The following is a 23,669-nucleotide window of genomic DNA, read 5'->3' on the forward strand; positions in this document are numbered from 1 at the left end:
ATTCGCGTAGCCATTTTTATGACGGACTTCGGCGGAGTGACGCCCCTTGAAATCGGTGGGCGTGGCTTCACTCTCGCTGTCGAAAGGTCAATTTACGTGAAATCTAGTCCGCAGAGCGTTTGAGTAACCTTGATTAGTTTCCTGCACCGTTATCCAGGTGCTTGCTGAATGAAAGCCTCGTCGCGTTACGAGAATAATTCCAAAAAGAAAATACCGAAAGGCAAAGCATTTTCGATCAAAGCTATTGTATCGTAGTTACGCATCAAATTTGAAGAATTTGCGTAAGAGTCAAATTGGTTGCGTTTTCAATACGCATGATATTGTATTTCTTTGCGTTTTTAAACATTTTAATAGGGTGAAAGACGCAGATACGCAGCTTATCTGGGGCACTGCCAGGACGTTGAAGAAAAAATATGTACTTATTTGCCCATTATATATATGCTCAAGATCCGTCACAGTCGATGAAAATTAAACGTTAACGTCCATCTGATCATATGTTTTAACGTTTTAAATTCATTATAACAACTGTTTAAGAAAAGGACATTCCCAGTGTCAAGTTTGACATAATTAAAACATTGTGGAAAGTTATGTATGTGGAGCAGAACAGATGCCATTAAGTGTTGGTAAACTACAAAAAAAGCTTCGTTTCTTTGTAACAGTGATTTGTTTTTCTTGACATTCAAAAAAAAAAAATTATCATGACTTGAGCGTAGCTGATATTTTTTGCTGGAAAACCCTTTAGGGGACCCGAAAATGGTTGTACGAGGATATAACAAAAAGACAACTCAGTATGTCGAAAATACTGTGCACAATGTGTTCTTGTTATAAATCGTGGTATAATGCAAAGTTATTAACCAGTGACTCATTAGTCTGCGACAATATTCGAAGGGTGTTGTTTGATTTCAGTCAAGTAAAGATTCAGTTGAAGGCACATAATATCAACTGGAAAAGAGACGCAGCCAATGAATGCTGAGAATTATTTTTTTATTTGCTTTGAAGATATCCAATTAAGTTGTTACGAGGGTAATGGGATATTGGAACGAGGCTGATTTAGAAAGCACACGTACAAGTATGCTAAAACTATGCGTTTTTACACAATTTGTATGACCAGTGAAACCAAAAAGCTTTCTGTATCGTAAGTTTTCGGAAGCTGACATAACATTCCGTTAATTATCATCTAAATAGGTCCCTGCTAAAATGTATTTTCTTTTTTTATAAGATTATTTATTTATTCAAGTTAATCAAGTGTTTTCCATTTATAAAATTGTCGAAAAAGGTTATTGGACTGGGATTTCAACCCACAATAAGTAGGCTTCTACATTTTGTTATGATATCTATTACAGTTATAGACATTAATAATGATGACAAAAGTTACAAAACAATCATTTAGTATCAAATATCTATAAATAAGTATCGATTTTATAGGGATTAAAGTGCCTGGTTAATAAATGTGCATTTTACAGAAAAAAATGTATATTTGTAACAAAGATTCCAATTCCATTTTGCCGGGACCAGCTTCTTAGATCTTCTCAAATTTTGTTGTCACAACTTCTGTTGATTTCAACAATTCTACGGTTAAAACTTGTAAATAAAAATCACGCGCTATCTTGGAAATGACTTGATCGAAAAAAAAAATTATATGGTGACCTGTCGGTTGCATATTGAATACAACATTATTTTACCGTTTAAATACGAAGACTCACTTGGTTCCTGGAAAAAAAATTGCCGTTTTGCGTCCAATAAAGTTGGGTGTAACTTACAGTACAATTTTTAACTTGTCCAAATAAATTGGGTGCGAACGCTACCAACGAACGCATCCCCTTGGCTACGGGTATGAACACTGTATGTAAACAGACACACATATACACAAAATAAAAATTGTTGACCGGAAGCTCAAATAATAATGAGATAATACATTTTCACGTGTAATTTTATTTGAATACAATCGCACAAACTAAACAGGAAAAAAGCACATTTACATAACATTGTATGCAAACAGACACACATGAACACAAACTAAAACTTATTCAACACATGAATAATGAAAAAGTAAAGCAAACTTTTAAAATGAAAAACAAAAAAAGGTAACAAAGGAAACCCATTCAAAATAAACTATGCCTCATAAGCGAGATACGTTCTTATTAACATTTCAAGTAAGGTTTTATCTTTTGACTGAAAACTGTCACCAAATTAGTTAAATACCATCGATGTTTAAATAACGCGATACATGTACATCACTTATCTAGAAATATTTTATATATCGACTGAAAACAGTAACAAAATGGTCTAGCTAACTACCCAAAGAACGATATCACTTTATTTACGCCATCCTTAACGGCGCCTGCACCATCCTTAACGACGCCACCAACAGCATTGACTCCGTCGTTAACCAAACCTTCTCCAGCTTTATGAACTGTTTTTACGATAGGAATATTTGCCACAATCTTTGCACCATCTACAATGGCATCTTTCGCTGCGTCAGTGCCCGTCTTGACTGTATCTCCTACAACGTTGGCTGCACCTGTGATGGCGTTACCCGCATTTTGCGCCGTGCCCTTAATGGCGTTGCCAGCATCTGTAAACGCTTTTTTAATGTCTTTAAATAGCCATGCCTCTGAGTGGTGAATGGCCCCCGCCACCATGATACACAGTACGATTGATGTGATCTGAAAACAAAAATCAACCCACTATATATAAGCCATGCTCTGTAAAAGAGAGTTTGATGCATGTTCGTAAAGTGTTGTTTCAGATTAGCCTGTGCAGTCCGCACAGGCTAATCAGGGACGACACTTTCCACTTTTTTTATATGTTTCGTTTAGAGAGACTCTTGTTAGCAAAAATCAAGTTAAGGTGGAAAGTGTCGTCCCTGATTTGCCTGTGCGGACTGCGCAGGCTAATCTGGGACGAGACTTTACGCACATGCATTAGACCCCTTTTTCACAGAGCACGGCTCATATCTATATGCAGCTCAAATAAAGTCAACTATTCATAGCCAAACCGTTTTAATTCGCATTTCTGCATTTAAAGTGAAAACGTGATATTTTACTTACAATTATTGCGCTAGCAATTTATTATTCACAGAATACTTTAAAAACTTCGGGGGTGAGAGGAGGGGGAGTTATCTTTTAACGATAAAAATAAGTATGCGTTCATTAAACGACGCTATTTTTTTTATTAAAGACTTTTGTTTAAAACGTTATTTTAAATGATTGTACTTAAATACATGAAATCACATGTTTCCTAATATTGACATAGAAAGCGCAGATTCTAACGAACGAAAAGTAAGTACTGTGACATATGTTGACGTAAACACAATCATGAATTTTGTTTTCATTGAGTGAATATTTCGCCGAGTTCATCAGTAATTAATGATAATTTGAGTACACAATTGTATACTTTAAGTTAACATACCTTCATATTAATACGATTTGCCCGAAATTCCAGGATTATCGTTCGACTTTTTGTTCAAACTCCCACAAATTGATTGTTACGCATTTCGTTGAGAATGTGCCTTTTATTTATACATTCACCGTGTGCTTGATTTGTTGATCCGTAACGTATGTTTTTTACCTATCCCGTTTTAATTGGAAATCCTATCCTAAGAAACGACCTACATATCTCTTAACGTGGTTGCACCCACGTATACGCGTCAACGTTACATAAAATAACGTCGCTATTTAAATGTAACAAATAACGTTTTAATTAATCATTCAACGACATTTATTGCCTTGTTTTTTTTTCATTATTCACGCCCATGTGCGCAAAACATCCGGCAATTACATCGAGTTAAGGATGTGATGCTGTATTTATAACAATTTACTTTGATAAGCGTGTTCATTGTTTAACAGTGACGGATCGTTTTGTAACACTGCTCACAGCAATCAGTCCGGTATTGCTATAAGACCGTGGCATTAAAATAAAATTCGGTCGCGGTATTTGAAAAGGGGGTTTAATGCATGTGCGTAAAGTGTCGTCCCAAATTAGCCGTTGCAGTCCGCACAAGCTAATCAGGAACGACACCTTCCGCCTACACTGGATTTTTGCAAAGAATAGATTTTCTGTAAACACAAAATACAATAAAAGCGGACTGCACATGCTTATTAATTTGGGAAGACACTTTACGCACATTCTTTAAACCCCCTTTTCGTAGAGCACGGCCCATTTGTAATGTAGCTTCTTTCACCGGGATTGTTCTTTCTCAACAAGCACAATGATCACGCGTGATATATGTGCGTAAACTGTTTCTATATTGTTGTCGTTTTGTGTTGTTTGTTGTTGTTTTTTTTTGTTGGTGATTAATAGTGGGCTACCACAGTTTTTAAATACCAAAACAACAAATAAACAAAAACACGTATAGGGTGGATCAGTAAATTGAAAAGACATCGGACCAGCGTTTGCAAGTTATAAACATATATAATCTTTCGACAAGCAAAATGTGAACACTATGCAAACTGATTATTTTGTATTAGCCGTTTTATTCTAAATGGTACAAGGGTTAGTCAGATAAGTTGTACATTTAATGTCGTTGATTGTTTTATTTTAAGTTACCATGTCCATTATTGAATAAGTATGTTGATGTAATGCTCGTTATGCTCTTTTATTTTATATCATATGAAACAAGAAATGCTGTCTAGAAAAGCAATCGGTATTGAAATTAAAACTGAGATGTCAGGTTCTGAGTTTATACAATGCGACCAGGATTATCGGTAACGTTCATTTTGGGACCCAATAATATGTTTTATACTATACGTGCCTTACGTTTTGCAGCGAGCGTATAAATTTATGTCAATGCCATGTATTATGTTATTTATTTTACGTCAATTTTTCCATGCAAAACGTTGTTAAGCAACATTTGAATTGGTTCTCGAACAATACCACTTTTCGGTCTTTTGTTGACAACTGACGCCTCTTAATTTTGTTCTTCTTTCTTAATTATTTTTTCATTATAATCTTATTTTAATAATAAAGTGTGTAATAAAAATAACCATCTCTCTCTTTCGATTAATCTTAAATGATCTGAAAAGTAACTTCATAAAGGAGACACAAACTCCGCATAAATGACACATTGACTAACTGTTGCACACGGGACAGATATGCGTGTATAATTATTGTCCAGTTATATATAGAACAATAAATACATTACAAGAAAAATAATTAAATATGCTTAAAAAATTAACATCCGTTAAGCCAAAATTTTAAATATTAACAAATTGTTTAACACAATTGTGGCGTTACATAAAATTAACACTTCTTTAAAAAGTAACGGTCGTTCAGGCATTACCGTTACTAAACCGTACATATTAGTTGCTTATTCACCCCAGGTCGAACCTTGGTATTCTGGCAACTACTTGCAACTAATAACTGTTAAAGCGGGTATATACGATTTTTATATGTGCTGAGTTGTAAAATATTGATACAAATATGTTATAATAACACACACTATGCAAGAAAAATGATACATTTAAGACGAATTTCATAAAATACAGCAAATACAAATTAGCGCCCCGAGCCGATTGTGTACGAAGATAATTCGTAATTATTTTCCTACAATAACCGACGCATTCGTCTTTTTTGTAAGTGTGCATGTGTCGTATGAATCGATATCGTTGCAGAAATTTCAAATGAACCGTTAAACTAAATTTAGATTCACATCGTACATGCATGATATATATGCTGGCGAATTCGGCTGTACAGCCTTTTTCGATTTCAGAATTAACTATCTGGCTTATTTAGCATTTTTCGACACATGTTCTTCTTAACTTTTATTTTAGTTTATATTGAAATATATGTATAATAAGTTTTTTACACATTTTATATTTATTACTAAATATTTGACAAGATCGTATATACCCGCTTTAAGTCTACATTTCACTGTGTATGTGAACGTAAACTTGACAAACAATTTTTTTGTTGTTAAACGAATAGAACAGAGCAGATTCAATGTCAAACTTATATATCCGCCTCTGTATGTCAAATTAATCCACCTGGATTTTACGATTAAAAGACTTAACCCATTTATGCCTAGTGGACTCTCCCATCCTTCTAAATTGGATAAATTTATTTCCAAAATTAGCGATGTCTGGTATATTTATTTCTATATTTAGAATATTTCTAGCAGAAATTCCTTTAAGCAAACGTTTGCTACAGCACGTGCAACACGTGCTTTACTTTCGTAACACATATAGTTATCATTTGCTCTGTTATCAAGATAATCCGATCTAAATATTATTACAAGTGTGTAACTGTTTATAGATGCGCCAAATTACACGAAACGTAAAACTAAAAAAACCCAACCAGAACCAGCAAGTCAGGAACGGACTGACACTTCACTCGGATATTTCGATGCAATAAAAGTGTACACAATGATTCTGTTAAATCAGTGACAAAAATAATTCTGAAAAAAAATGTAACGGATTCTTCTTGAATGCAAATAGCGTTGTGGTAAGTTGCTATTTTGATTTTTACTGGAACTTAAACTTTAATGACTACGGAGATTTGTGCCTGTAACAGTTTTTGCGCAGTGGCCGTGAAGCCCTTGACAAAAAGTGTTGATCTGGGCATTCTCCGCTATTCAGTCACACCGTTTGCAAATATTACAACGAATTTATTACATTCCTCAATATTTTCTTCCGGTAAGTTACCAAATGCTAGTTTGGCTCAACAATTCATCAACACATACTCCTAAAAGCAAAACAAATGTGGGATTTTCAAAATAATAATTGACAACGTTTCAGGTTTTCTCATTGAAAATATTGATACAAATTGTTCGTTACCCAGAGTGTTCGGGTAATTCGAGTGTTCGTACCAAAAATCCTACTCCTATAAATATGAGGTCGATTTACATCGACCTCATATCGTTTAACGTTATTTTGCAATAGCATCGTTCCGACATGAATTCATGTCGGAAGCTTTAACGGCATCAAATTCATATAACAGCACAGAATAATCATGCAATAAATTATTAAACATAAAATATAAACATTATTTTACTTATTGCATTAGAAAAATGTTTATACAAACTTACAAGTAATGATAGTCCAGACCTTAAAACACTACCACTGTTCAAATTCCATATTGTTGCCATATAGCACTGTGTAAATTGAAAGTTGCATAATGTTACCTCATTGGTCGGTTATAAATACATTGTTTCTCTATATATAGTATTTGATTTAGACGAAAATAATAATTTAAGTGGAATGTCATATTAGTTTTCCATTAAAACTTTGATCTTGCCTTGTGTGTTTATGGACGTTAATAATCATGTTATACTTATTTTTGTATTTCATTAAGAATTAGAACGTGTAGCCCTTTTTGTTAACTGTTTTAGCAAACGATTCGCGGCTTAATAAGACACGGAAAATAGTTAAATCGACACTTTCATTTAAAGGTTTAATGTGAACAATATTAACTGAAACCTTTTTTGGTATTAATATATTTTATTGACATGTTAAATTCGATACTTGAAAAGGTGTTTTGTGTTTAAAAAGATGTCGCTGATATTGTTAATTTTAATAACTGTTAATATGCTTAATGTTGTATAAGAAATCGAATAGTTTCACTGAGTTGTATTCCCGCCTAAAATCCGATATCGTAAAACGCGCAACGGTTAAGAATAAGGTCTGAATAAGTTTAGGTATTCAGATCCGAATATCAGCAGCTGTGCCAGCTGGGAAGCCCCGTTTTGGCTTTAACAACCGCAAGCGAAACAACATACTTTTTTAAGTCTTTCACTAAGACTCCATGATCACAAGTATAGGTCCCTGCTGTGGCGTATGACACCATAGTGTTATTTAGTATTGGTCGGCACAGTATCTGATCATAAAGAGATAATTGGTTTGTGCTGAACACAGGGCAATAAAACCACAGATCTATCAATAAACAAGATTATTGAGATATCTTTTATTGAACACCGCGATAAAAATGCTCAAACCACGGACTCTAGATTACACGGATAAGAAACATGGCAACATTCTCAGAATCATCACTGCTATATGTGTAATCACCTAACAATTCGTCCAAAAATAATTTATATATTTGAGTTGAAGACGATGTACTGTTGCATAAGTCTGAATAAACTATCTGTCTGCCTGTCTAAATCTAAGCCGTCATCGTCCCAGTGAAAAAAATCTGATTTTGAATAGTTGGACATGATGCCCTGATGTCAAAATACGAAATGACCCGCGTAACACCGACTGTGATTTTCAAGAATCTTTAATAAATTGATAATTTAAGGTAAATAACATTTCATATAATTATACATAATTCCCTCGTTGATAATTAACAGCAAACGATGAATGTTTTTGACACCCATTTTATTTCAAGTATGCATGCAAAGCCGAATAAAATCGAGAGGATCCGCTATATACGCTGTTTCATCATAAATTTATCACCCTTTCTGTGTTATAAACAAGAGCTGAAATCGTTAATTTATTAAGATGTATTTATAATAAGCTTTATTGATATGTTTCGTGAACAAAATACCACAATATATTCCATAAACAATATAATAATCATGGCAAAGGAAATTCAATGGCCGGTTTCTAAACAAAAGCATAATCGCCAAGACCGTAGCATCAGTTCAGTGCGTTAGGAACGCGCGCTTCTTTCTTTCGCCTTCATTCCTTAATTACTTTTGTTTTTAAACAATTTTTTTCTATCGTATACAGAATTCTATTCTCCTAAGCAAGATGTAATTTTTAAAACTGAACTCCAAATATAAACGCTACAAATTGGTATTAAGTACGAACATGTCAACCGTAAATCAAGATTCTAAAACTCCAAAACGGTATAATATTTGCAAAAGTTTAAGTTATAACTCGCCGGGCTGTCGAAATCAGAAGAACGCTACAAATTGGTATTAAGTACGAACATGTCAACCGTAAATCTAGATTCTAAAACTCCAATACGGTATGATATTTGCAAAAGTTAAAGTTATAACTCGCCTGGCTGTCGAAATCAGAAGAAAAACTTAATATATGTTTGTATATCTGTTTACTACGTAACGTAAGCTTTCTAATGATATATAATTTGTCAAAATCGGCCGAGAAATGAAACTATAATTCAACAAAAGACGTGAGTGGGTACATCAAAATGTATAACCTCGGCGCTTCGCTGTACGCTAATTGTACAAGATCGATAGCCACAACACGGTAAAACGCGCGGTGGTAAAACATAAAATGTGTATTTCTTGTGTTTATCTCGCTATAAATCCATTAATAACAACGGGAGTATACTAAAACGTATATTTTTTTAAAGAGGAATTAATAAGCAACAAGATAACGTATAAACCAATAAAATGGGATGAATAGTTTTTGCATAAGATTGAATTTACGACAGGATCATTGCAAAGATCGATAGCCACAACACGGTAAAACGCGCGGTGGTAAAACATATAATGTGTATTTCTTGTGTTTATCCCGCTATAAATCCATTAATAACAACGGGAGTATACTAAAACGTATATTTTTTTAAAGAGGTCAAATACTCGAATCATCTCCTATCAATATACACTCCGTGATACAACTGGTAGTTTAAACACACACATATAGGTTTCATTTAATTAAAAAGTACAGAAAGCTAAAAAGTGATGTGGTTTGTTGTACAACAACAATTGGTTTTGTGTAACCTATTAAAAAAATAATTTCGTTCAGGATAATTCAATGTAATTCTATAAACGACAAACACACTTCGTGTGTTGTGTATGTTTATTTTTAAAAATGTACATAAGTGGTTTAAAAGCACAATTTTTACACATTTAAGAGGTAATCGCTCACATTTATGTCTAATTAATTATAATTTTATGCATTAGCAAAGATTTAACGAGAAAAACTGAAGTTTAAGTTGAACTCAATTTGCGACAGGAAAACGACGGTAGCCGTTTAGACGTAAGCGGGGTAGCTTACGTCTAATTATTTGGACTACCAAAATCCAGGCATAGGCAAGGCGTTGAAGATGCCAAATAGGCAGAATGTCACAAATTCAACAAAAATGCAAAGTCATTATTGTTTAACATTTATAAACCTATATATATACAACTGTAGCTAATTTTAGAATTGGTTTGAAGGGGTAAGTTGTTTATTTAACTCTTTTTCATCAATGTAAACCGATAAATTGAGATAGTATTGTTTGTAAGCACGCATATACACGAAGGGTTATGGTGAGATCGGAGTGCAGGTTGTTGTCCTACCTAGCAAAAACTGTTGATTTCGTCCGATTTTTCACTGTGTTATTCTTTTAAAAACGGTTGAAATGAGGCAAAATTGTTTATGGCCAACGTTTACAGATGATATTTAGCTACAATTTTATGTATAGGTTTATAAATGTTAAACGATAATGACTTTAATTTGAACTTCTGTTGAATGTGTGACATTCTACCTATTTGTCATGTTCAACCCCTTGTCAATATATTATATATCATATACGATTTTTTTGTGCCGGATCCCTATGCCGAAATCGTGTCGACTCTATCGATTAAATAGTTCATGTCAGAATATCATATGACAAACAAATATAACTTTATCTCTGTTTTGTCGGTAGATCTTCAAACTTGACAATGTCGTCTGAAAAGAGTTCCAATCCCCTGGAGCAGTTTGTTCTGCTGTCAAAGTCTGCCAAGGGGGCAGGAGCTGTGGAGTTGATCAAACAAGCCCTGGAAGCCACAAATGTGTATGTGTTTGGGGAACTGCTCGAAATGCCACACATACAGGAGGTATACTTATGTCACGTACATGTGAACAAGGGTTTAGATTAAATGAGTGCTCAGGGGTGTGATTTTTCCACGGATTAGAAAAGATCAGCTTGTCCAGGGTCATTTCTGCGATTTGCGTAAATTTGTATTTCATAAGCGGCCCGAATGATCCCTTCAGCATATTACACTGGTAGATTCTGCCAAAGCATTTTTGGAACGGGCGATATCATTGGCTGTCATTTTCTAATCTTCCCATTTAAATCAGTTTTGTAAAAGGTGTTTCATATTTCATTGCTGATTCCTCTGCAAATGGGGCAAATGGCAGAAATGAAGATTATTGAACGAACGAATCCAACAAAATCTTGGTGATTGAAAAATTATTGAAAAACAATGTCAAATCACAGGAGTTTCATAGTGGGTACGGAAGATTGACTGGTAAGGCTTACGTCATATTCCATGTGAAAAAATCTTGAACTACAGATCCCGTGGTAAATTGTCATTAGTTGAACATGGTCAACCTTATTTCGAATGTAAAGACATTGAGCTCAAACGAAAGATTGCCGTCATGGTTCACAGGGATGGGAACATACATTGGTTTTGATCACAATTGATGATGGTGACTTCATAATTATAATATATTAAATGTGAATTTAAAAAGGTTATATGTGAATACCTAAGCATTTTAAAGGAAACAATACCATCAACACAACATTGCTGTTGAGAAAATTGTACATTATGAAATTCAAATTAAAGATGCAGTTGTTCCTTCTAAATTAATAATCTGACCCTACATGTATGAACGTTACATATTTGTGCTTTATCAACCATAGACAATCTCTTTTTATACATTATCACTTATTTATGAATTCAACATTGAAATTGTTTAATCCATTACATTTATTACTAATTCCTGTAATTCATTTCTGTATCAGCTGGCCACAGGGCCTCACCAGAACTACTTCGCTTTGTTGAACTTGTTTGCATATGGAACCTTCAAGGAATACAAAGGTAGGTGACATCAGTGTGTTTAAAAGGAAAAAATAACATTTTAATGTTGAGTTTAAAACATTATTGAAATACATTTGCAAATTTTTTGTGTGCATAAAAGACCATTTTGTCTTGCAGTTTGTGTGGATATCTTAAGGTATAAGAATTAATGAAAGGGGTATTTATGTTTAGTAAACTTCTATGATAACAATTATGCAGGTCTAATAACTTCATTATGTGACAACTTGTGTACCGATTGTTTTGCAGAAAAAAAGGCAGATTTGCCAGAGTTGACACCTGCTATGCTTAATAAACTGCGTCACCTTACCATGGTGTCACTGGCAACAAAAACAAAGGTACATATTATGACATGAAACCTAAATCTCCTGTTGCATTTTTTCAAAGCATGTGTACCGGTATTCGGACAGATTTTACTTTGTAGCCATGGTAATTGTCCCCTACCGGTGTCAGTCCGTCACACTTTTCTGGATCCTGCGATAACATTATAAGTTCTTAATTATTTTTTTCATGAAACTGGAAACTTGGACAGATGCCAATATGGAGATTATGCACGTCATTTCATTTTGTTCCTATGTCAAGAATTATGGTTGCTATGGCAACAAATTGACTAGAAAATTGCTGCAAATGGTGGGTCCTGCGATAACTTTAAAAGTTCTTCATATTGTTTCTTGAAACTTGAAACATGGATAGATGGCAATTTGGAGATTACGCATGTCATTTCATTTTGTTCTTACATCAACAATTCTGGTTGCTGTGGCAACAAATAGACTAGAAATATTGCTGAAAATGGTTGAGTTTCACCAGTAGGGGACTTATATTACTTGACAATGCCGGTAGTCTTGTTTCATTTAAAGTGTTTCTATTTTACTGTTATCTGTTGTTTTTTTCGTTTTTGCTTGTAATTAGATTTTAAAATGGATTCAGTAAATGTTAATGCAAGTTAATCATTTGAATATTTAGTTAATGGCAGATGAATGATGAACAAGTAATTATAACAGTCATTTGATAAGAAAAGTCATGATGATATATATGCAGTAGTAGCTAACCTTTATGGAGATCTCCCTCATCACAACTTATATCAGGAGATCTCCCTCATCACAACTTATATCAGGAGATCTCCCTCATCACAACTTATATCAGGAGATCTCCCTCATCACAACTTATATCAGGAGATCTCCCTCATCACAACTTATATCAGGAGATCTCCCTCATCACAACTTATATCAGGAGATCTCCCTCATCACAACTTATATCAGGAGATCTCCCTCATCACAACTTATATCACAATCAATGGAGATCTCCCTCATCACAACTTATATCATAATCAATGGAGATCTCCCTCATCACAACTTATATCACAATCAATGGAGATCTCCCTCATCACAACTTATATCACAGTCAATGGAGATCTCCCTCATCACAACTTATATCACAATCAATGGAGATCTCCCTCATCACAACTTATATCACAATCAATGGAGATCTCCCTCATCACAACTTATATCACAATCAATGGAGAACTCCCTCATCTCAACTTATATCACAATCAATGGAGATCTCCCTCATCACAACTTATATCACAATCAATGGAGATCTCCCTCATCACAACTTATATCACAATCAATGGAGATCTCCCTCATCACAACTTATATCACAATCAATGGAGATCTCCCTCATCACAACTTATATCACAATCAATGGAGATCTCCCTCATCACAACTTATATCACAATCGATGCATTATCTGTGTATCACAATATATTTTGTAAATTTCTGAGAATTTATATAATTAAACCAACAATTTTGGAAAAACAGTGCAGCAGTACATATAATTTGTTTTAGCTCAATGGTTTCTGTCAGCATATGTAGTGTTTTTAGCTCGGCTGTGTTGGGAGAAAACCAGAGTTATTGTCATAGCCAACTCGTCGTGTCGTCCGCGTCATGCTAAAACCTTAACATTTTGTTAACCTTTTAAACATTGGCTCTAAAATCATAGTGCTTCCACCTACAACTTTGAAACTTCATATGTAGCTGAACCTTGATGAGTTCTACACACCACACCCATTTTTGGGTCACTAGGTCAAAGGTCAAGGTCACTGCGACCTCTAAAAAAAAAAAATCTGACAAGCTTTCATTTATTCAAATCTGCACCCGCAGCCGAGAGTTGGCACCCGTTATACAGTGCTTTTGTTCATATTTGTGAGCACCACGTTTGTTCAAGCCACCTGTATCATGTTTTTTAAAGAGGAAAAAGCATGTTTGTCTGCTTTTACACTAAGTGAAAATATAAGTCAGCTTCTAGAGACGCTTAAGTCTGCATTTAGAGACGCTTAAGTCTGCTTTTAGAGACGCTAAAGTCTGCTTTTAGAGACCTTAAGTCTGCTTTTAGAGACCTTAAGTCTGCTTTTAGAGAAGCTTAAGTCTGCTTTTAGAGATGCTTAAGTCTGCTTTTAGAGACGCTTAAGTCTGCTTTTAGAGACGCTTAAGTCTGCTTTTAGAGACGCTTAAGTCTGCTTTTAGAGATGCTTAAGTCTGCTTTTAGAGACCTTAAGTTTGCTTTTAGAGACGCTTAAGTCTGCTTTTAGAGACGCTTAAGTCTGCTTTTAGAGACGCTTAAGTCTGCTTTTAGACTAAGAGAAGATTAATGATGCTTTAGAGAACATTCATAGGATAGCATTGACATAAACTGTAGAGAACATTCATAGCATAGCATTGACATAAACTGTAGAGAACATTCATAGCATAGCATTGACATAAACTGTAGAGAACATTCATAGGATAGCATTGACATAAACTGTAGAGAACATTCATAGGATAACATTGACATAAACTGTTTGTTTAGAGAATATTCATAGGATAACATTGACATAAACTGTTTGTTTAGAGAATATTCATAGGATAACATTGACATAAACTGTTTGTTTAGAGAATATTCATAGGATAGCATTGACATAAACTGTTTGTTTAGAGAACATTCATAGGATAGCATTGACATAAACTGTTTGTTTAGAGAACATTCATAGGATAGCATTGACATAAACTGTTTGTTTAGAGAACATTCATAGGATAGCATTGACATAAACTGTTTGTTTAGAGAACATTCATAGGATAGCATTGACATAAACTGTTTGTTTAGAGAACATTCATAGGATAGCATTGACATAAACTGTTTGTTTAGAGAACATTCATAGGATAGCATTGACATAAACTGTTTGTTTAGAGAACATTCATAGGATAGCATTGACATAAACTGTTTGTTTAGAGAACATTCATAGGATAGCATTGACATAAACTGTTTGTTTAGAGAACATTCATAGGATAGCATTGACATAAACTGTTTGTTTTAACTATGAAACATACTTTGTCTCTGTAATCCTTTTCATTTAAATAAAGAATAAACTTGCTTGGTGCTCCTCACTGGTATCGATGGTTTTGCTTTATCCTGATTTCAGTGTATCCCCTATAGAGTGCTTCTACAAGAACTAGACATTCCTAATCTGAGGACACTTGAGGTAAACATATCAGCTGTGCTATCGGAGAAACATGCTAAATCATTGCATGGTCCTCATGTTTCCAAATGGGTTGTGTCTGTACATTTTTGGATGAATTTATCTTCACTGAATCGCACTACATTGGCCAATTTAAAAAATAATGCAAAATGTGTTGAAAAACATTTAAAACCTAATCGCCCTGTAAAATTATCCGTTCAATTTCAAAACATACTGGCCTGAGCGCCACCTCGGAAGTAGCATAGGCTCATTTATTAATGCACCTCAAAAAAGGGGTGGTGCCCGCAATTAATGGACGTGTAAATGCATGGGCCAAAAGACTTATCCGGGAAGACACCATGTAAATGGCATTTTTATGCCCCGGGTAGGGTGGCATATAGCAGTTGAACTGTCCGTCAGTGTGTCAGTCAGTCTGTCCGTCCGTCCGTCCGTCCAAAAACTTTAACATTGGCCATAACTTTTGCAATATTGAAGATAGCAACTTGATATTTTGCATGCATGTGTATCTCATGAAGCTGCACATTTTGAGTGTTGGAAGGTCAAGGTAATGGTCATCCTTCAAGGTCAAAGGTGAAATATATGTGTCCCAAAAATTTAACCAAAACTTTAACCTTCTTCATAACTTTTGCAATATTAAACGTAGCAACTTGATATTTGGCATGCATGTGTATCTCATGGAGCTGCACAATTTGAGTGGTGAAAGGTCAAGGTCAACATCATTTTTCAAGGTTAAAGGTCAATACAAAAATTCAAAACTTTAACGAACACTTTAACCTTCTTCATAACTTTTGCAATATTGAACGTAGCAACTTGATATTTGGCATGCATGTGTATCTCATGGAGCTGCACATTTTGAGTGTAAAAAGGTAAAGGTCAAAGTCATCCAGGAAGTTCAAAGGTCAATAAAAAAATTCAAAACTTTAACCAAAACTTTAACCTTCTTCAAAACTTTAACCTTCTTCATAACTTTTCCAATATTGTATTTAGCAACTTGATATTTGGCATGCGTGTGTATCTCATGGAGCTGCACATTTTATGCCCCCGGATCGAATGATCGGGGGTATATTGTTTTTGGCCTGTCTTTCATTGTATGTGTCTGTGTGTGTTTGTGTCCCAAAACTTTATCCTTGGTCATAACTTCTGCAATATTCGATGAGCAACTTGATAGTTGGCATGCATGTGTATCTCATGGAGCTGCACATTTTGAGTGGTGAAAGGTCAAGGTCATCCTTCAAGGTCAAAGGTAAAAAAAAAAAATTCAAAGCGGCGCATTAGGGGGCATTGTAATCTGACAAACACATCTTTTTTTCATTTACAAATAGTCTATTTTGAATGAAAATCCAGTCTAACTGGAAAGTGTTGTCCCTGGTAACCCTGTGCAGACTGCATAGGCTAAAATGGGTCCACACTTTACGCTTATGCATTCAGTCTCGTTTTTCCAGGACACAGCTTAGATAAGTAAGTTCTCCTGAAAAATTCATGGTAAATTGTGAACACTGATAAATGGAATAATAAATAGAGGATATTTGTTGGATTCGGTGGAATATCGATTTTAATTCACGAGTGATTATAGAAAATACTATTTTCACTTGTGGCACAGCCACGAGTGAAAATTTACATTTTTTATGATCACGAGTGAATTAAAATCGATATTCCACCGAATCCAACAAATTTTCTTTTTATTTTATGCTTGTTTTCACAGTTTATATACATTTTTAAAGAGTTTAACCAAAGAATTTCGCTGGGATAATGACGTCATTTCGTCCAAAAAAATGACGTCGTATCACAGTAAACAGTGAAAATTATCGATAATTTTCACTGATAATTTTCATTGTTTGAAACAGTGAAATTATCAGTTTTAATTCACTGATATTTTCTATAAACCACCAGAAAGCATAAAATAAAGAAACATGTTTTATCTCCCCCCCCCTGAGGAATTATCACAAAAAAGCATAGGTGCATTGTTGTGTAAAAGAAAACCATATTGTGGTTTCAATTAATATGCACCAAAATCATAGGATACATTGTATAGTTAAAGATTGAAAATCAAAGCCAGAGAGATCAAAATCAGCCTTTATATATGAATACTTTGTTTGCATTTCAGTTTTGAAAATGTAGAGAAAAGCAAATTATTGACAAACCAAAAAGCTAACATTGTTTATATTCATGAACTGTATTTTGAAGGTTCAGGGTGGTAAATATTTTTAGTACTTACCTTGTTTCTCATGTATGCAATATTATTTTCATTTTACATTTTAATTTTTTGCAAAAATATATTACTTTCATTTGCTTGCACAATATTTGTTTTGACTGATTCGACGGGGGAAGAAAAAACAGCAAAGCACAGATCTGTAAATCTGTTGTGATATATGACTGATGCAAACACTCCGCGGTTTGCCTCTGATGTTGCTCTTCTTTCATTAGGATCTGATCATCGAGGTCATATACGCGGACATCATACGAGGCAAGCTGGATCAGAAGAATCAACAACTGGAGGTAGACTACGCAATAGGCAGAGACATCCAGGCCGACGCTGTACCAGAAATCATATCTGTACTACAGGACTGGTAAGAGCTCTGTACTATGGGACTGGTAAAAGATCATATATGTACAACAGGACTGGTCAGAGATCATATCTGTACTACAGGACTGGTAAGAGCTCTGTACTATGGGACTGGTAAGAGATCATTTATGTACTACAGGACTGGTCAGAGATCATATCTGTACAACAAGACTGGTAAGAGATCATATCTGTACAACAAGACTGGTAAGAGATCATATCTGTACTACAGGACTGGTCAGAGATCATATCTGTACTACAAGACCGGTAAGAGATCATATCTGTACTACAGGACTGGGAAGAGATCATATCTGTACTACAGGACTGGTTAGAGATCATATCTGTACTACAGGACTGGTTAGAGATCATATCTGTACTACAAGACCGGTAAGAGATCATATCTGTACTACAGGACTGGTCAGAGATCATACCTGTACTACAGGACTGGTCAGAGATCATATCTGTACTACAGGACTGGTCAGCGATCATATCTGTACTACAGGACTGGGAAGAGATCATATCTGTACTACAGGACTGATAAGAGATCATACCTGTACTACAGGACTGGTCAGAGATCATACCTGTACTACAGGACTGGTCAGAGATCATACCTGTACTACAGGACTGGTCAGAGATCATACCTGTACTACAGGACTGGTCAGAGATCATATCTGTACTACAGGACTGGTCAGAGATCATATCTGTACTACAGGACTGGTCAGAGATCATACCTGTACTACAGGACTGGTTAGAGATCATATATGTACTACAGGACTGGTTAGAGATCATATATGTACTACAGGACTGGTTAGAGATCATATCTGTACCACAGGACTGGTCAGCGATCATATCTGTACTACAGGACTGGGAAGAGATCATATCTGTACTACAGGACTGATAAGAGATCATTTATGTACTACAGGGCTGGTAAGAGATCATATCTGTACTACAGGACTGGTTAGCGATCATATCTGTAATGCAGGACTGGTGAGAAATCATATCTGTACTTCAGGACTGGTTAGAGATCATGTCTGTACTACAGGACTGGTAAGAGATCATGTCTGTACTACAGGACTGGCTAGAGATCAAAATTTGTCATGTAGGACTATAAAGAGATCATATCTGTAGTACAGGACTGGTGAGAAAGCATATCTGTTCTACAGGACTGGTTAGAGATCATATCTGTACTACAGGATGGGTTAGAGATCATATCTGCAATGCAGGACTGGTGAGAAATATTATCTGTACTAAAGGACTGGTTAGAGATCATATCTGTAATGCAGGACTGGTAAGAGGTCATATATGTACTACAGGACTGGTTATATATCATTTATGTACTACAGGACTGGAAAAAGATCATGTCTGCACCACAGGACTGTTTAGAGATCATATCTTAACTATAGGACTGGAAAGAGATATCATACCCGTACTACAGGAATTGGAAGTGATCATATCTGTACTACATAACTGGAAAGAGATCATATCTGTACTACATGACAGGTTAGAGATCATATCTATATTACAGGACTGGGAAGTAAACATATCTGTACTACAGGACTGATAAGAGATCATATCTGTACTACAGGACTTGGAAGTGATCATATCTGTGCTACATAACTGGAAAGAGATCATATCTGTACTACAGGACTTGGAAGTGATCATATCTGTACTACATAACTGGAAAGAGATCATACCTGTACTACAGGACTTTGAAGTGATCATATCTGTCCTACATAACTGGAAAGAGATCATATCTGTACTACAGGACTGGTTAGAGGTCATATCTATACTACAGGACTGGGAAGTAAACATAGCTGTACTACAGGACTGATAAGAGATCATATCTGTACTACAGGACTTGGAAGTGATCATATTTGTACTACATAACTGGAAAGAGATCATATCTATACTACAGGACTGGAAAGTAAACATATCTGTACTACAGGACTGTTTAGAGATCATATCTGTACTACATGTACAGGACTGGGAAGTAATCATATCTGTTCTTGAGGACTAGTTATACATCATATCTACTACAGGGCTGGTAAGAGATCATATCTGTACTACAGGGCTGGTAAGAGATCATATCTGTACTACAGGGCTGGTAAGACATCATATCTGTACTACAGGGCTGGTTAGAGATCATTTCTTACCTACAGGACTGGTAACACAGCCTGCACTTGTTTTTTGGTGATTTGTTTATAAGTGTTTTCTTTTGGCTGGACGGGTTGTGGTGTGGTCAAATGGTGTAGAAGGTTGCATCTATCCTTTCCTTCATTGAAACAATGTGAAAATTGCTATACATGTATGCAACCAGGATAAAACCAAAGCCGCCTGGGATAAACATGCAGTCTTATCAGTATGAAAGGGTTGGAAATGAAGCCTTCAATACCTAAATCTAGTAAACAAGGTCTTAAATTTGTCTTGATTTTCTAAGGGACTATTAATGTGTCAGAGTGTTTATCTGAGATGTAAAGGGTTAAGCATGGCTCTCTTATAAATTTTTATTGGTTAAGGTAGTAATTATTGTGTTTTATTGACATCTAGAACAAAATTGTACTCATCAGCTTTCTTTTAATGTATTCATTATTTCACACTAGCTTCTGTCACTAATCATATGGACTGTGCTCTGTTTTAAAGGGGGTTTAATGCATCTCATGATGATATGCGTTAAGTGTTGTCCGAATTTAGCCTATGCAGTTTGCACAGGCTTATCAGGGAAAACACTTTTCACTTAAACTTATTTTTTTAAGAAGAGACTATCTTTAAACAAAACATACCATAAAAGTGGAAAGTGTTCTCCCTGATTAGCATGCACACTGCACAAGCTAATCTGGGACGACACTTTATGCACATGCATTAAACCCCTTTTTTCACCGAGCATGGCTCATATAAATAATGTAAACATTTAAGATGTTTAAATGAAAAAAAATATTTTCACAAAAAATGTTTCATTAATGCTTAGTTATATCTAAACAGGTGCTTGGGATGTGAGGCAGTGTTGCAGGGTATAGAGACTCAGATCACAAAGGCCAACGCCAACAAAGACAACACGGTCCGACAGAGACAAAGAATAGAACAGGAGGCAAGTGGACAGGCGTCTGTTTTGTTTTGTTTTGGAGAAACAAGGGCCCCTATGAACTAAACAAATTTCTTAGTCTAAGAAAAAATAATTATCTTTCAATTGAAATATTCAGAGATAGATTTTTGACTAAAGTTGGCAATAAGTCCCTCTATCTACATTATTCTTCATGTAGGACATATTCTTCATGACAAACCATAATTACACCAGACGTATTTTCTTGGTTCTAAGTCTGTTTTTTATTTGTAAGTGTAAGAATGGGATGGTGAATACAGGCCATGGTGATTGCATTTTTTTAACTGAGAAAATGAAAATAGCGTATTATTACTTTACCTGGTATGAAATTATAGTTAGTTTACTGTTCTAGGTACTCAGCAAAGGCATGTACCAATAGTAATATATATTTCATTGCCAATAGTTATATAAATATTGTACATATAAAAATAATGTATCATAGAAAAAATATTTTTGTCACTCTTGCTTATTCATTTTCATAAACAAGAAAATGCATCATTTCAGATAACAAATATTAAGAAGACGTTAAAATCGACCCATGCAGAAGAAGAGAGCATGGTGACAGAGTCAGTGTCTGTAACAGCTGAAAAGCCTACTAAGAAAACAGCTAAAACAAAGGGGTGAGATCTCCATATTGACAAGATTTGAGCCTGGCTATGGGAAAACTGGGTTTAATGCATGTGTGTAAATTGTCATCCCAGATTAGCTTGTTCAGCCCGCACAGGCTAATCAGGGACGACACTTTCCACTTGTATTGTATTGATCATTAAAAGGCAGTCTCTTCTTTTTAGCTCACCTGTCATGAAGTGACATGGTGAGCTTATGTGACAGTGTGATGTCCCGCGTCCGTATGTGTGTGCGTGTGTCCGTCAACAATTTGTTTGTGTAGACAGTAGAGGTCACAGTTTTCATCCAATCTTTATGAAATTTGGTCAGAATGTTTATCTTGATGAAATCTGGGTTGGGATTGTATTTGGGTTATCTGGGGTCAAAAAACTAGGTCACTAGGTCAAAAACTAGGTCACATAATAGGTCAAATAATAGAAAAACCTTGTGTAGACAATAGAGGTCGCAGTTTTCATCCAATCTTTATGAAATTTCGTCAGAATGTTTATCTTGATGAAATCTGGGTTGGGAATGTATTTGGGTCATCTGGGGTCAAAAACTATGTCACTAGGTCAAAAACTAGGTCAAATGATAGAAAAACCTTGTGTAGACAGTAGAGGTCACAGTTTTCATCCAATCTTTATGAAATTTGGTCAGAATGTTTATCATGGTGAAATCTGGGTTGGGATTGTATTTGGTTAGTCAGGTGAGCGATTCAGGGCCATCATGGTCCTCTTGTTTAATTACCAGGTTAGACTGAAAGTTTCATCCCTGATTAGCCTGTGCTGACTGCAAAGGCTTTTCTGGGACGACATGCACTAAACCCTGACAGTGGGATGAATACTGGTGTCAAAATGTAAATATTAGCATAAAAGAACGTGATTTTTTGGAGATGAAACTTTGAATATATATATGTAATCATAAATGGGAGACAATTTGCACATTTTTACTCAAACGAAACTTTTAAAATAATCATCTTATTATAAATGGCAGAACTTTTTGCATAATATTATTCATGCTAACGTTAAAAAAATTCATTATTTATACCTTTCATGTGTTTATAAAAGTTATTATGTTACATTATTTAAAAACCAACAACAACACATTTCATATCTAAAAACAAATGAGAGGTTTTGCCTGATGCCTTATATTTTTGGATGAAATGAATGTAAGCTTCAAATAAGCTGCAACATGCAAAAATGGGTCTTATGCTATGTGCTTAGACCAGCCAGTGGAATCGCGCAGTCTGGTCAGGAGTTACATTGTCTGTATAAAAGATTCGCAAGGTTTCCTGGGCTCATCAGCAGACAGGGAGTTCTTAACCAGCCTGCAAAATCACACAGACTTGTCAGGGTTGTCTGGAGCTACGCTGGCCGCAATGGCGCTGAAACCCATTTTCTCTTGATGAAGCTAAAATGAAGAAAATCTTTTCTTATTTTCAGATTAAGAGGAAGTAGTGGCACAAAGTTGTGGAAGTGAAAGAAACTATGTGTACTGTGATGAATTATTGTGCTGATGAATTTGTTTTATGTGGACATGTAATAGCAGAAAGTATTTGACACCTGCAAACTCTGATGGGTGAAAGTACTGCAATGTCAATGAACATTCAGAGTTTTTTTATTCTCATGTTTAATCAAATGTGAAGATGGATTATTCAAATGTGAAGATGGACAGTGTTGAAAATAAATATGTCCATGCCTGTTACCACCCTTAACTGTTGTTAAATTATTGCATTGCAAAAGTCATTATTTGACAGTGCCTGTGTAAACGAAATGTTCTCAATTTAATATCTTGATACAGTCAAGATTCATTACAATTAAATTTATGAGAATGTTTTTTTTCAAGTAAGTTTGTTAAAGTAGCTTGCTTAAAAAAGAAGATTAGGTTGAAAAAAAAAAATAAAGAAAACAAAAGATGACTTCTCAACTTAATGGTCCAAAATGCCTTCCCATGCTGCTGGCTAGAGGTGAAAAGTTAGACTTGTATTTGAACAAACATTATGCAACTTTATTATTGATTATTTATCTTCTGTAAAAAAAAGATTAATAAATAAGTGATCATATTAATTAATGAAAGTCAAATTTGTGTTGCTTCAAATTGTAGAACAATAGTTTTATCTGGATATTAAATTGATGGTGGTCAAGTCAGCCATTGATGTTTTTTTTTTTTTAAATCATCAAAAGACACAAAGACGCTTGCATTA

The 23,669-nt window shown here is 35.0% G+C and overlaps 2 protein-coding genes across 9 annotated transcripts; one reads left to right on the forward strand and one right to left on the reverse strand.

The window, feature by feature from the left end:
• Nucleotides 1-103: 103 nt before the first annotated feature.
• Nucleotides 104-23,384, forward strand: LOC127830977 (COP9 signalosome complex subunit 7b-like). 7 transcript variants are annotated; one of them, XM_052355932.1, is made up of 9 exons: nucleotides 104-220; nucleotides 10,537-10,708; nucleotides 11,620-11,695; nucleotides 11,942-12,030; nucleotides 15,147-15,206; nucleotides 17,628-17,770; nucleotides 20,743-20,848; nucleotides 21,365-21,480; nucleotides 22,909-23,384. In XM_052355932.1, the coding sequence occupies exons 2-9, from the start codon at nucleotides 10,553-10,555 to the stop codon at nucleotides 22,943-22,945; spliced, it is 783 nt and encodes a 260-aa protein (XP_052211892.1). In that variant the 5' UTR covers nucleotides 104-220; nucleotides 10,537-10,552; the 3' UTR covers nucleotides 22,946-23,384. The 7 variants fall into 7 exon arrangements, with proteins under 7 accessions (XP_052211892.1, XP_052211897.1, XP_052211891.1 ...); XM_052355937.1 differs by lacking the exons at nucleotides 104-220; nucleotides 22,909-23,384 and adding exons at nucleotides 6,286-6,441; nucleotides 22,217-22,241; XM_052355931.1 differs by lacking the exon at nucleotides 104-220 and adding an exon at nucleotides 6,288-6,441.
• Nucleotides 1,915-7,228, reverse strand: LOC127830981 (uncharacterized). Of its 2 annotated transcripts, none has more exons than XM_052355945.1 (2): nucleotides 7,025-7,228; nucleotides 1,915-2,666 (listed from the first exon to the last, which is right to left on the reverse strand). In XM_052355945.1, exons 1-2 carry the CDS (start codon nucleotides 7,082-7,084, stop codon nucleotides 2,295-2,297), a joined length of 432 nt encoding a protein of 143 aa, XP_052211905.1. In that variant the 5' UTR covers nucleotides 7,085-7,228; the 3' UTR covers nucleotides 1,915-2,294. The 2 variants fall into 2 exon arrangements, with proteins under 2 accessions (XP_052211905.1, XP_052211906.1); XM_052355946.1 differs by lacking the exon at nucleotides 7,025-7,228 and adding an exon at nucleotides 3,412-3,873.
• Nucleotides 23,385-23,669: the final 285 nt, after the last annotated feature.

The sequence above is a fragment of the Dreissena polymorpha genome, chromosome 5 (genome assembly GCF_020536995.1).
Source record: "Dreissena polymorpha isolate Duluth1 chromosome 5, UMN_Dpol_1.0, whole genome shotgun sequence".
Classification (NCBI taxonomy): domain Eukaryota; kingdom Metazoa; phylum Mollusca; class Bivalvia; order Myida; family Dreissenidae; genus Dreissena; species Dreissena polymorpha.

Excerpts from the sequence above, each read along its gene's own strand:
- LOC127830981 (XM_052355945.1), bottom strand. The coding sequence starts at position 7,084 with ATGGCAACAATATGGAATTTGAACAGTGGTAGTGTTTTAAGGTCTGGA. Across the intron at positions 2,667-7,024 it reads GGTCTGGACTATCATTACTT|ATCACATCAATCGTACTGTG; the intron begins GTAAGTTTGTAT and ends TTTTGTTTTCAG.
- LOC127830977 (XM_052355932.1), top strand. The coding sequence starts at position 10,553 with ATGTCGTCTGAAAAGAGTTCCAATCCCCTGGAGCAGTTTGTTCTGCTG. Across the intron at positions 20,849-21,364 it reads GACAAAGAATAGAACAGGAG|ATAACAAATATTAAGAAGAC; the intron begins GCAAGTGGACAG and ends GCATCATTTCAG. Across the intron at positions 21,481-22,908 it reads AAAACAGCTAAAACAAAGGG|ATTAAGAGGAAGTAGTGGCA; the intron begins GTGAGATCTCCA and ends TCTTATTTTCAG.